The 14473-nt window shown below is 47.5% G+C and overlaps 1 protein-coding gene across 2 annotated transcripts in view; it reads left to right on the top strand.

Moving 5' to 3' along the window:
* Positions 1–11575, top strand: part of ARHGAP6 (Rho GTPase activating protein 6) — a 535211-nt gene extending 523636 nt beyond the window's left edge. For both annotated transcript variants that reach the window (XM_058291579.2, XM_058291580.2), the window contains exons 11-13: positions 3563–3828; positions 7091–7171; positions 9563–11575. In XM_058291579.2, coding sequence (XP_058147562.1) covers positions 3563–3828; positions 7091–7171; positions 9563–10224 — 1009 coding nt within the window. In that variant the 3' untranslated portion in view covers positions 10225–11575. The remainder of the gene's footprint in view (positions 1–3562; positions 3829–7090; positions 7172–9562) is intronic.
* The last annotated feature ends 2898 nt before the right edge of the window (positions 11576–14473 follow it).

Genomic DNA, 14473 nt, shown 5'->3' with positions numbered 1-14473 from the left:
TGACTACTTTTATTCATCAAGTATCTGTTGGAAGCGTTCCCACCCTGCAAGACATGTTTTGTTTTGTTTTCCACCAGCTCTTCATTTCCTTTGGTCATTTCTAGACTGAGAGCAGGAGCAGGGGGCGTCGTTGGCCAGTGCTCTGAACACTGCGAGCCAAGTCACGAACTCTGCGTCCATGCCCCCTTCTGGCCTTCTCCCAGGCCTAGGAGTTGTTTCACACCAGTGTATTTCACCAAGCCACCTGCATGCCCTCCTGGGGCCAAGACGCACTGGCTGGCTGAGAAAGGCAGATGTCCGCTCCCGATGGCTGGCCCTCTGCTGGGTGCCCTTGGCTGTGGCCCTGAGAGGCGCTGCGTCCACTGCACCCACCAAGCCCTGGCTTTAACCACCTTCACCGGTTTCTCCCCCATTTGGAACCCTAGCTGTGGTCGTGTTGGTGGCCTGACATAGGAGAATGAACCAGAAGCACAGAAGGGGGGGTTGGCCTCCCCTGCCCCCCTCACCTTGACAGCTCACATAGACCCAGTTCTCAGGACCCCGCTGGCTGGCGGGGCCTGCTGCCCTCTCTCCTTCGCCCAGGCTGGCCTCTGCCCCCCAAGCTTCCACGTCCCCTAGCGACCTCCACGTTCACACCCACTGCCAGCGTTGAGCTGGGTTTGCACTCCTGACTGGGCTCCGTGCACCTGTCCCGTCTAAGGCTTGAGGGAGGGAGACAGCCCTTGGTTATCGGTGGTTCTCAAACTTTCCCGGGCTTTGGAGTCGCCTAGACGGCTCGTCACAAAAGTTGGCTAGCCCCACGCCCAGAGTTTCCCCTTGGATGGCAGGGCAGATTTCAGGGGCCATGGCCTCGACAGTCCCAGCTGCGGGCGCCACCTTGAAACTCTTCCTTTTTAACATGAGGTGCTGCATATTCATTTTGCCCTGGCCCCACAAATGACGGCGCCCATCCTGTCAGTCAGTCTAGGATGGAGCCCAAGAGGCTGCTTTGCAAGCAAGTTCCCAGGTGCTGTGCAGGCTGCCCCCCAGGGAAGGAAGGACAGAGGGGAGGGCGCTGGCCCTGCCCCCGCCTTTCTACTTGGTCTGATCCAGTCGTGAATGTGAAAATGGCAGGGCATACCATGGCGCCTTCAGTTGTCATTGCTGTGATTGGCCTTTGTTTTACCGTGTTCTGTTTTCACCAAACTAAATGCGCTCACGAAGCACACTGCCTTTTCAATGCCCGCCCCTCCCCCCCCCGCCCAGCAATGAATGTAGGCGGGATGCCCCTGTCCTTAGAGCCCATCGGTCCAGCTTGCAAAATATGTCAAATAGAGCAATAGCACAAAGGGAATTTGAGAGACTGGAGCAAGAAGAATAGCGAAGGAACCCTGATAGGAAGTTGGAGGCGTGTAACACACAGAGCTGGATGGCAAGCTGCCAGACCCCCTCGAGGGCAGCCCCCATCATGCTGAGCCTTTCTGCAGTCTCGGCAAAGAGAGAGCCATTATTTGTTACATACTTCATCGTTCTGTGAGTTAATAACAACCTACTTGCTGGATGGTAGAAACTCAAATGCCGCCCCCACACAGCCCGTGCTGAGACTTAAGAGAGTTTCTTCCACGGAGTCTCGATTTTTCTGTGCATAACCCCTGACTGAAGCTGCAACTGACAACATTTCGTTTTAAGAATCCTCTTCCATATGTTTTTTAAGACAGATGAGCAAGACATGGGACAAAGTGTCAGGGTCCCCGTGAGCTAAAATCTCACCTTCTAAGAATTTTCCTCCACTTTCTTGAGGGACGAAAACCATTTCTATTCCTGAAGGGTGTTTTATTTTGGCTAATGAATAGACTTTGTTGAAAACATCCCACAAAATAAGGCTGGAGGCACCGATTATTATTGATTTAAAACCAATGACTTTTTCTTGGTGAGGAAGATACGGAGTTTTCCTTAATGACTGGAAGCATTTCAACAATACAGGGAAAGCAAATGAGATCAACCCAGTAATAAGATTTCTTGCTCTGGTCAGAAAATGGAACCCTGACTCAAGTCCACATGTTTAATTTCTCTCATTTTCCTAGTAAAATTTCATCAGCCAGAGACCACAACAATAGGCATGTGTCCATCTGTTTTGTTTCGTGTCCCCTTGGCTAAAATTAGTCTCTTCTCCTTGAATTAGATATGGTGGTTAGACACTTTTTCTCACTTCCCAGCAGAAGTTGAAAGTTCCTTTTTTGTTTTCCTTCAAAGTCTAAAGGTCTGGAAAATAATCCCCACGGTTGTCCTCTGGCTCGTTCCCCTAAGATTATCTGACATTAATTCAAAGATGAGGCAAGGAAAAGACTATTTATTCGATGTGGGTGGAAGCTGTCCTCAGCAAAAAGTGCTCAAGACCGTGGATGGGCCGGTGACAGGCAAGGCAGGTCAACCCTAGATATTAATCCCAGCTGAGAACCTGAGATGAAGCTACCTCCCCTTCCGGTGCACTTCATCCATTTTGCATGCACAAAACCATCTGGTTAGGAAAGGACTGCTCAGGCATGTGTATACCTTCTTTAGGAACACAAAGGATTTGTCTGGAAAAAATTAAACCAAAAGAAAGACTAGTGAGAAATGAAGTAGCGGTTGGGGGCGGGGGGCGGGCAGACACGGTACATAAGCAGGTTCTAGAACTTTCAATCAACCTGTGATCGTTTTCCTTTAAGATGTCAGGGCCACTGTTTTTGAGGAAGGTAGAAAATAAAGATATTTCAAGGTAAGAACTCACACACTCTTTCCATGTTCCTGAAATTCTTGTTTTCCTGTCCCGCTTACATTTTCACTGTTGTTTCTGTTGCTGTGACAACTCATACACGTGCAAAACTTACCAGGTATTCGAGTTAGTGTGTCAGTTTGTAAAAGCACTAGTGCCCAGTAGAATCATTTTAGATGTATTTAACTATGACAAACTCTAGTGAGGGTCAGATATTTATCTTTTGGCCAAACATTTTATATATTGAAAGAATTATACCCATCTGTAGCATCACAGAGAGGATGGATTTTCTTACCCTAAGTATTTTAGAGGGCGAGGTGCGGGGAGGGAGGAGTTGTGCAAAAAGCCAGAATGGGCTTCAGTTTCTATTGTAAAAAAAAAAAAGTTTCAATTGTAGTTATATCTGAATTCTTTTTAATTCAGCATAGAGAGGTAAAAGATTGATTCGCCGGTTTTTTCCTTGCTTAGCAGACACTGAGCAGCATCAGACTTTCAGTTTGAAGTGGAAACAAGCCTTAATCCATGAGCTATTTCAGCGACGCATGTTGGATCCTTCAGGGATCCTCCTTTCATGCTTGCCCCTTCCCAACCTGCCTAAGCCCTGGCTGCTGTTTCCCATGACATCTCTTGAGTTCGACTGCCCTCTGCTGGCCATTCCATGGAAGCTTTCACCTTATTTTTGTAGCCGTCGTGGACCATTGCTACAAAAGTCTTTGTTTCAGCGCCTGTATCCCTGCATTCTCCTGCTGTTGTTCGATTGTGCTGTCTGAATCTGGTGTCTACTCGTTGATACCTACTCATGCACCTCTCGTTGTCTCCTTATGCCAGAAGCCCTGACATGCTGCGGTCGGAAGTCTCCTTTTCCAGGGGCGGGAGACACTCGTCTACAGACTCCAACAAGGCCTCCAGCGGAGACATCTCCCCTTATGACAACAATTCCCCAGTGCTGTCCGAGCGTTCCCTGCTGGCTATGCAAGAGAATGCGGCCCCGGGGGGCTCGGAGAAGCTTTACAAAGTGCCAGAGCAGTACATGCTGGTGGGCCACGTGCAGGCGAAGTCAAGGGAAAGTTCTCCGGGACCGAGGCTTAGAAAAGGTACCTGGGGCCCTGCGGCACAGCTCACAGCAAGTGCCTCTCCTCTCCTGCAAGTGGGAGGGCGTGGGCGTGCCGTGGCCTTTCCATTCCCTTCGTTTGAAGTCGTTGTGTAATGCAATGAGCATTTACTGAGTACCTGCTGAACACCTACCTAGTCTAGAGAGAAGAAGGGGTGGCGAGTTGGAGGGCCCCTGCTGTCCACACCCCTAGTTTCAGACACCCAGGAAGCAAGCCCAACATGTGCCCAGAGGAACCATTTGTAGTCCTAGTTGACTCTTTCCCTCCAGCCTCCGAGGGACTTTGTGTATCCGGCTCAGTGAGTTCGGGTTGTGTATTTGTCTAAGATGTCACCATTCATCCAAGTCACTTTTATAAAGAGAACACGTGAACCAACCAAATGTGTAAGGACATGGCATTTTTCCAAAGGGGTCTCCGTGGAAAATTCACACTGTTGGGCAAGCTTAGCGTTCCGTGGTCAAATACATTTGGGGGATGCGGGGCAAACAAAGCTAACTGCTTTCTCTCCTGCACAATTTCTCAAGGTCTTTAACGGGCTAGGGCCTGAGAGAGTGGGTGTGCAGCTCCCAAACTGGTTTGATCATGGAATGTCTGGTTTTATTTTCTTTCCCAGAAGGCTAGTCTCTCAGGGCCAGGCTCAGCAGGTCATACAGTAAGAAATCATTGGTAAGCCCAATAGAACCTCACAGTGGTTCACCTGAAATTTAACATTCAATCTCAAAAGTTACTCTGAAAGGCCTTTTTTTGGCTGCTTTATCACAGTATCTTTGTTATTTCACAAATATGTATGTCAAAAAAACAATGGAATGGAAACATTTTAAAGGAATAATTAGCCCATGTTCCTACCATGCTAAAAATTTAGTTTTCAAATTCTTACATGTATTTTTCCTTGTTCTTGTCCATAGGCATACATGACTTTATATATTTGATACCATCACAGAGATCGTTTTGAACTAAACTTATTTTACTTAAAAGCCATATCATTAGCATCTTCCGTTTTGCTTTTATTTTTCATCCCATTTCCCAATAAGATCATGCATCAGATTGTTCCACTGTTACTTTTCCTTTTTTTAGAGATAAAAAGTAGATTCATTGTTTATTTTCATTTTTATTACCTTTTTTTTAAAGATACCTAGATCACACAAAATCTGTTACCTTTCTGACGTATGTAAATGAGTTCTAATTTTTGCCCTTTTAAATTAAAGACATATTCCCTAGATGTCATATTATCTACCCAAAAGAGCAGAAATTCTGCTTGTAGGAAATGACATGGCAGATTCGAATGTATAAAAAATGCCAAGTCAGAGATACTATTAGGCGAGTTCACGCAGGAAGGCTCGCGTGCTTCCTTCCTGGGCCAGTGTGTCTGCCTCGCGGTCAGTTAGCAGCTAGGCTCAGGCACACAGTTCTCTTTCTATCTGCTCATCACCTGTGGCAAACTACCCTGGTCGTTCTCAGCTGGGGACAATTTTGCCCCCAGGGGACAAGTGGCACCATCTGCAGACATGTTGGTTGGCACACACTGGGGGAGGCATGCTCCCGGCATCTAGCGGGTGGAGGCCAGGGAGGCTGCTGGCCAGCCTACGATGCACAGGCCAGCCCCCCGCAGAGAACCATTGGGCCCCACATACGTGTCGGCAGTGATGAGGTCGGGAGACCTGACTCGCTTGTCATTTTCTCCCTGAAAACAACTAAGCCCTGAGGGAACGAGAAGCAGCTGGCCTTAGTGTCCAGTGTTGAGAGCACTAGAGGTGGAGTGAGAAAGGCAGAGAGTGACTCCTGCTTTCCGTTTTCAACCTCCTGCTAGGAAAACCAAGCCAGATCAGAGGGTTGAACAGGTGCTTAGCACCAAACAAGCGCTCGGTACACCTGCTGGGGACCCTTGGGTGTGTCTCTCAGTGGCCCCCTACAACACGACTTCCAGCCTCAGCTGTCAAGTGGAGATGACGTTAATGAACCCAAACTCGTGGCTTTCCCCTTGGGATTAAACGCATTCATGGAGTGAACTGCTGAGCACGCAGAAGCTCCCAGGAGACGTTTGCTGCTCGCAGTAGTAATCATCATGGCATCGCTGGGTGGTAGCGAGGGTCAGAGGAGAGGACTCCGCGGAGGCCAAGAGCAAGGTGCTCCTGTGGCAGCGCCTACCCGCTCACTGCGGTCCCACCTGCTCAGGCTCCAGGTAGCCAGTGCCTAGCAGGCTGTTGCCATCCAGCACACTGTATTGTTTCCTGGTGCTGCTAGAACACACGACCCCGCCTTGGCAGCTTAAGGCAGCATACCTCTCTTCTCTTACAGTTCTGGAGCTCAGAAGTCTAGAATAGGTTTGCAGGGCCCCATGCCCCTCTGGAGGCTCGAGGGGAGGACCCGTGTCTTGGCCTTTTCTGGCCTCTCGAGGCAGCCTGCATTCCTTGGCTCATGACCCCTTCCTCCATCCTCAAAGCCTGCAGCATGGCGTCTTCTGGCCTCTCTGGCCTCCCTCCTCCCCCTTGTAAAGACCCTTGTCATAACCCCCTGAATTGGTCAGCCAAAGGGGTACTGATGCAAAATCCCAGAAATGGGTTGGTTTTCATAAAGGGTATTTATTTGGGGTAGGAGCTTACAGATACCGGGCCATAAACCATAAGTTACTTCCCTCACCAAAGTCTTTTTGGAGCAAGATGGCTGCTGACATCTGCCAGGGTTCAGGCTCCCTGGGTTCCTATGTTCCTGGGGCTTGCTTTCTTCCAGGGGCTGGCTTCTCTTTCCTCTGTGTGCTGACTTCCTGGGGCTCCAGCATCAAACTCCAACATCAGAAACCCTCAACTCTGTCCTTTGCCATGCCTTTTATCTGTGTCCCCACCCAACAAGGGGTGGGCACTCAACGCCCTAATCATAACTCAATTATGCCCAGGTACAGATCAGATTACAAGCATAATCCAATATTTCTTTTTGGAATTCATCAATAATATTAAACTGCTACATCCCCCTACCTGAATATACAGTAATGTGTTACAGGTTGTGGGAATGAGGACATGGACATGTTTGGGGCAGGGGGCAGGGGGTATTATTCTGCCTCCCACAACCAGGATATAGAATGAACTTTTCTGTAGGGTCCGAATGGAATCAACCTCCCAAAACGTATCCTGTTCCCTAACGCCAGTCCTGAATACAGTACTTCGCACAGAGGGGATGTTATACAAATATTTATTGCATTTTGTCCTTCCATTTTAATGTTGTGTTACCTTCTAAAAACCCTTTTTCCTAGGTATGTCAGAGGAGCCTTTCAATATCTGGGGAACTTGGCATTCAACGTTAAAGAGTGGATCCAAGGACCCAGGAATGAGAGGTAAAGTATTATTTCTTAAAGCATGTTGATCCCACTCACTTTTCGTTCTTTTTGTCTCATTTTCCTCTTACTATCAGCATAGTCCATGCTTGCCAGACAATATTTAGAAAATTCTGAAACGAGAGAGAAAAAAGATAAGCATGCCCTTCAGCTTTCCACCCAAATCCATCCATTTGGGCTATACTTCATTCCATTCCCTTGCAAAAAGTTTTAAACATAGTTATCATCTTCCTGTCTAGGCAAATTATCTACCATTTTTTTAACTTTCCTTTTCCAGTTTTTCTCCATTGTCATTTTCAGTGGCTCTGTAGTAAGTCCACAGAGGACAAGTTCAAAGCCTGCAGCCCAGGGCTTGGGCAGGGAAGTTATTTCCGTTGTGGTTGTAATAAACTCTGCTGGCAGAATCTCTTTTAGGTAAAGGCTTTTTGTTTGTGTTTTTTCTTTTTCATACTTCAAAGGATTTGCCACTGACACCATCCCTTGGTGGTGGCGGTTGTTATGGTTGCTTTTCCTCTTTTTTCCCTTTGGCTATCTGGAAATTTTTATTTTATTTTATTTCTTACATAATTAAGTCTGTTCCTGTCCCTTTCTGTGAATTCTTTCACAACATTTATCTTCAGATAAGCAACAGACAACTGTATTTAGCATCAGACATCTGTCTTTCTTTTATATTATTTCACTGTTTTTAACCCTTAACTCATTAACACATCTGGAATATAGGTGGATACATAGTATGAGGTGTTTGTTTTGTTTTACTGTTCCAAAAATTAACACACCATCCCTTTCTCATTGTTGTGTAAGACTTCCCATATTGCATTTTCTGTTGTTTTATTTTTTCAGTAGTACTTTTAAAGTCATAGTGCATATTTAGATTTAATGGCTTCTAACCCCACTGACTTTACCACTGAGGCATTGTCTGACTCTATCTCATTGTAGCCTATGAAGTGCTATACTGCTTTTTCCCCCAAGGAGAAACTATTCCAAGATGTTCTGGTCCATTTTCCTTCTTCCATTTCAACTCTGACCTTTGTATAGATGTTCTAAACAAATTAAAAAAAAGGTGTGTGGGGGGGTTCTTCTCTTTCCCTACCTATTCTTGAAGAAGTGAGGGCCGGCAGATCCTTTGGAAAATGGCAATCTGGAGACATAGATCCCAAGAACTCCTCATTTGCCTTTTGAAATGCTTTTGTTTTTTCTCTGCCTTCAATTTCCTGGGGAAAAAAATTGTATCAGTCAGGGAAGGGTAACTGCTGTAACAAACAAGCCCTAAATGTCTGTGGCTTAACCTACTACAGGTTGATTCCTCTCTCAAATCATGGTCCAGTGTGAGTTGTGCAGGGTGGGGAGGGGTGGAAGCATGTGAGGGGTGGGTGTGGTCTGTTCTATACAGTCAATCAGGGACCCAGGGTCCACCTAGTCACTGGCGCCACCATCCTCCAAGAGATTGAAGACTTCCACGGTTCGTCCATATTGGGCTCGTAGTTGAAGGAAGGGAGAGAGCAAGGAGGACCATGAATGCAGTTTCTTATTAGGCCAGGTCTACAAATGGCCCACATCCCATTTCTCTCCATACCTGTTGGCCAGAGCTCACCTGCATGGCCATCCTAATGCCAAGGGAGGGTGGGCAATGTTGCCGAGGAAGGAAGTGGAAATGGTTTGGGGAACAAGCCAGGCTTTCCCACCATGGTGGTGATAGAAGAGCCACACACTGTCGCCTCTGTTCATTCTCTTCTGGCATCGAATGGGCTATTTTAGATTCCATACCTTTACTCCAGCACATATTGCCAACACGACAGGCTCATGCCAACCTTTCCATTTGTATCACCTCTGGATTGCAAATGGCACTGAACAAGAAGGGAACATTCCTTCACCTTCTGGGTTCAGAAGAGTTTTCAGAGCCACTCATAGAAAGGGACTTTGCAAAAACATAGATTAGTGACAAGGATCACTTTGTCAAATTTGACGGCTAGCCTGTCCAGGCTTAGGCACACACGCTTGGAGCTGCATTCACCATCTCCTCGACCAGGAAGTTTTTTGGGTTTTTTTCCTTAGGTGGCAGCAGCTAAGAGTGTACCGGACAAAACAACAAACAAGAAAAAGAGAAAGGCATATATAAGATACATGTACCAAGATCAGACAGTAAGGTCAGAAGGTGTACCTCTATCAAGATGAGAGAAAACAGGATTAGACTTGAGGAAGGGGAAAGCTTTCCTTGACTCCTTACTATGACATAAATGAAAAAGAATAGTATTGTGTCCGGGGGGGGGGGGGGGGGCGGGAAGAGTGTACCGGGCTTTCTCAACTTTAGCAGTTGGCAGCGGGAAGGACAGGCCACCCCAGCGGGGATGCTGCCAGCTGCTGCCCCTTCTCACTCCTCTCTCTGGCTTTTAGGCTCCTATGGAGACATATTCGAAAGCAGCTCCCTACGCCCCGGGCTGTGTTCCCTTTCTCAAGGGAACCTGTCCCCGAACTGGCCTCCGTGGCAGGGCACGGCCACGGAGGACACGGCCACGGAGTGGGACAGTGGCTCGCCGGCCGCCCGGAGGACTCGGGCCTCGGCCCGCGTGGCGGAAGGCCGGGCCCACGCCCGCGTGGCCCGCGTGTGCAGCACGCCGCACATCCAGGGCAGCCGGCCGCCCGCCGCGCCCGCCACGGCCAGGTCGGAGCTGACCTTGAGCGTGAGCAGCGCCCGCGACCCCGCCGAGCCGCCCGAGCCGGCGGGGGCCCGGCAGCCGAGGCGCGCCCCGCCTGCGGACCAGGGGGCCCGAGAGAGCGCGCGCGGCGAGCCGAGGCCGCCGCCGCCGTACCCCGGCGCGGGGCCGCCCCCCGAGCCCCCGCTGTGGCGGCGGCAGAGGCCCGCGGCAGGCCCGGCGCCGGCGCGGGAGGAGCGGAGCCAGGGCCCACGCGGCGGCGCCTCCCCGGCGCCCGGCAGCGGCCGCAGCAGCCCCGCCGCGGGCGACCCCAGTTGGCTCGACTGGCAGAAAGAGCGGTGGCAAATCTGGGAGCTCCTGTCCACCGACAACCCCGACGGCCTCCCCGAAACGCTCGTCTGAGCCCCTGGCCGAGCCCGAGCCCTCCCCGCCCCGGAGATCTTCTCCATGCCAGAGGAGAACGGAGAGGTGGGCTTGCGCCCGTGGACACGCGCCTCTTTCTCTTCTTTGACACTCTTCAAAAGCCACACAGAAGAAAACTCCGTTCACTTCAAGATGTAGTCCACCGCCCCTCTCCATGTATAATCCAGTTCTGTTGCGTAGCCAGCCTTAGGGAAAAACCCACACCAAAGGGGATGGAACCACCCGTGTAAAAACCACCCACTGTTGGCTCTGTGTAAGATAAACCCCCTGCTTCCCTTGCGCTTCGTTGTATTTATGTGTCTTCAGATTTGATCATTGTATATTCTGTAACAGATAATGTATGATAATCGTATCTATTCACAGAGAGGAAACAAAAGAACAATGTTTTTTAATCACTTCACTTATATCCAGCAATGAGAGATACTGAGCAAGAAATTCTGTAGAATGTAATCGAAGGTGCACAAGCGGGTTTCTGTGCTTTTACTATAAGCCTTTTAACTGGGGGGTGGAGGGGTCAGCCCTTCCTGCAATGCCTAAGAAAAACACTAAAATTTTTTTTAAAAAACCACACAAACAAAATATGAGAAGCCATATTTTTATATAGCAGTGAGATATGAACGATATAGTTACTGAATACTTTTTCTTACTGAGGGTTGGAAGGAAAATATTCAATTTGATACATTATGAAATATATTTTTCGAATCTATTTAGAAAGGGGAAAGGCCGTACCTGATAAGAAAGAATAATTGAGGTGTTGTCCTTCCCATTCTAGATCAAATTCAATTTTATATAGACCATATATAATATATATTTATAACGTATAATTTTTATGTATTTTTCAAAGCTACAAACTGGAATCCAACTATAAAGTGTTTAAGAATCTAAATAGAGTATTCAAATCACAGAAGAACATTGCTTTTTCCCTTTGCCCCATAATCAGTATTAACCAAATTACATGCAATGCTTTATAAATCAAATGGTATTTGGGGGGAAAAAACGACAGCTTTTTATTTACATTGTGCCAAAGTCTGAGGAAATGTTTGCTTCGGTGATTTTTTGTTGTATGGTAAAATGTTCCTACTTCCTACTTAAGCACTTCAGGAAAAAGTTTGAAAGATTTTCGGCTGCAAAGCCATTTTTCGACCAGCAGGTGGCGATTTGCTTCAGTATTTTATGAGATTTGTTTCAATTCATAAGGGAAAATGTATTACAACAAAAGAATTTTTTTTTATAAAACATGCTACTCTTAATTTTCATGTTGGTGATGGCATTTTCAGTGGTGTTTCTTAAAGTTCTGTCTTGTGCCATAATGAATAAAAAGTTAAGCAAAGTTTTGTTCCCTGGCATTAAATCTAGTGAATGAACTCATACCCCATTCTGGACTTTCGGTCCGTTCACTACCCACAAGTTCAAGTGCAATAAATGATGATGCCATTATACATATACAGCCAAGGAGCTAGCAAAAAATATTATCAGATGGCTTGTAGGGCATTAACTCAAAGACACAGAAGCATTTCGAACCTTATAATAATCATTTCTTGAAGGTAAAGGCTGATTTCCTCAATTGTCTAAGAGGCAGGGATTTGCTACCAACCCAGGATTCAGGTTTCCCACCTGCATGACAGACATTGGACATTCTAACATTGGAACTGGGGGATGGCTAGGAGATACGTTCAGGCTCTGCCACTGGGTGGGGCCCCGGAAGCATCTGCTCACGGGTGCTGGGTCCTTCCTGGCTGCCCACACTCCATCAAACGTTGTAAACGAGATGCAGAGTAAACATGACAGGATGGTGGCTCCGAGGTCACCGATCTGGGTCACCCACACTAATCCTACTCCCATGAACCCTGTGCTTTCTTGGCATGACTTTCACCCAGTCCTGCCAGTTCCTTCCCTCCTTCCCGGACTGGTCTGCCTGATTTATGGGGCCCTTACCTGCCGCAGTCTTGCCAGTGGAGTCCTTTCATAAGAATAATTCCAGATCACATGGCCCTGAGGTTGATGTCTGTGTCACAAATGGTAATGAAAGGCATGGTCATCCGCTCATTGTCAGGTCTGAAATAGTCAGTCCCAAAAACTTTTTAAAATATTTTTTAAATAATTGAGTTGAGCTGCGCGCGCGCGCGCGCACACACACACACACACACACACACACACACAGATCTATGGCATGAACAACACGCATTCTCCCTTTCTCTGTATGGCTTAAATCCAATGGCAGTATCCTTAGCTGAGTGAATGAAAGTTTGTCTCTTAGATGCCTTTATCATACTGAGGATAAGCTGTTTTTAAAACACGCACAAGATCCAAAGAGCTGAGTGGAAACTGAAGTTCTTTTTAACACACTGTAAATGACCTAAAACATGGCAAGAAACATTTAAACTCTGTCAAGCTGGACAAAACACCTTTTACAGGCTGTTGGAATCCCTCATTTCTCACAAGAGGAAAGCTCCTTGTGGCCTGACACGTCTTTGCCTCTCTGAGTATTGTCATTATTTTTGCATCTCCGGAATGCAGCAGGAACTGTGATGGCAGGAAATAGCCAAATGTGACTTTTTCTTGGTCCATCCAAGTAGCTATTAACACATGTTTGTTGTGGGTTTTTATGGAAAAAAAAAACTCATACCAATGGAGTTTGTGCAAATGAGAAAACTTCAGAAGGAGCCCAGCTTGCTTCTTTTCTTATGCACATTTTAATCCATACACATCTGCTTGACAGAGAAATAGGATAGGGATTAAATATAAGGCGATGGCAGGACACAGTCCAGGCCTGCAACAACTATCGGTGTGATAACAAAGTGCAGGAGGTGCAAGACACTGAACTGAAAAGAAAGGCCAAGGCAGGAGAAGATTCAAGCAGAGTTTAAAAGAAGACAACCTCTCAGCCAGACAGAATTGTCAAACAGAAGAAAATCAACAGCAAGTGTTACTCAAGAGACAAATACCCAACCAAAGGGAAATGCTGCTAAACGTTGGAAAATTCTTTGGCACAGTCAAAGCCATGGTTGGAGTTGCCGTGATGTTGAGCTGCAGACAGCGGTCTCGAGTGGAGACCCTTGACCTGGCAAGGACCTTAATTCATGAGCACCCAACAGGAGGCCCCCACGAGGTTGCCAAAGGATGGGAAGATTCTCTTAATTCAGTCCTACCCGTATCTGTTCAGCTCAGGGTGACCAGCTCGTTCCAGTTTGCCAGGGACATTCCTGATTTTAGTACTGAAAGTTCCGTGTCCCAGGCAATTCCCCAGTCCTGGGCAAATGAGGACAGTGGGTCATAGCCCCATGGTGCACAAGCCAGGCTTCTACCTGCCGGAGTAGGGACATGGGGTGGGGTGCAGAGCCTGCTTCCTTGGTGCCTCTGAAGTAGGCTCGCCAGCTAAGATTCAGGGCACCCCGTTCAACTGGAATGGCAGATTAACAAAACAGGTCATTTTTAGTATAAGTATGCGCCATGCACTATCTCGGATCTACCTACAAAAAAAAAATAGATTTCATTGTCCCAGATAATGCATGAACAGACATACTTACACTGAAAACTGGTTTGCTGTTTATCTGATATTCAAATTTGAACTGAGTGTCCTGTATTTCTGTTTGCAAAATCTGGTGGCCCTAATCTCCAGTTTTGGTATCCCACCTGGACTCTAAGAGCCTGCTGGGTATCCTTGCTAACATCCCATGGGTGCTTCCACCGTCCTGAGGGACTGACTGTGCAACTCAGCTTCTCCCGGTCTCTAGCTACCGTCTGTCTCTTACCTCGTCCTTATGGGCACCCACCCCACACTTGGCCTTGCAGGGAGAGCTCCCCATTCCCACGCACGGTGCACTTTTGCATTTCTTGTTCCCAGGGCCTCGAATGCCATCTTGAAATTCTGAATTTTTTTTGAACAAGGGGTCCCTTTTTTCATTTTGCACTGGCCCCCACAAATGGTGCAGCCAGCCCTGCTTCCCATTCTTTGCTGCATAACGGGAAGCATCCATCAGAGCAGGAAGCCCTTGACTGGACAGGTACTTGACCTTGGACCCAAAGAGGTGAAAGGAGCTCTGCCTGAGGCCCCAGTCCCTGCTCCTCTGCCACGCTCTTTCCTATCTGATATTGTTCCCAAATACAGATGAAAGAACAATCGCCCCTTGTTCCTTCCCATAGAGTGTGGATTATGTTAATGAACCACTGTTTATGAAATCCATCCCTACTTTTCTTCTTCCTTTCACTGTTTCTATCTCTACTGTCC

The sequence above is a fragment of the Dasypus novemcinctus genome, chromosome X (assembly GCF_030445035.2).
Source record: "Dasypus novemcinctus isolate mDasNov1 chromosome X, mDasNov1.1.hap2, whole genome shotgun sequence".
NCBI lineage: Eukaryota > Metazoa > Chordata > Mammalia > Cingulata > Dasypodidae > Dasypus > Dasypus novemcinctus.
The sequence above is the reverse complement of the archived record's forward strand: the minus strand, read 5'-3'. Positions and strand labels throughout refer to the sequence as shown.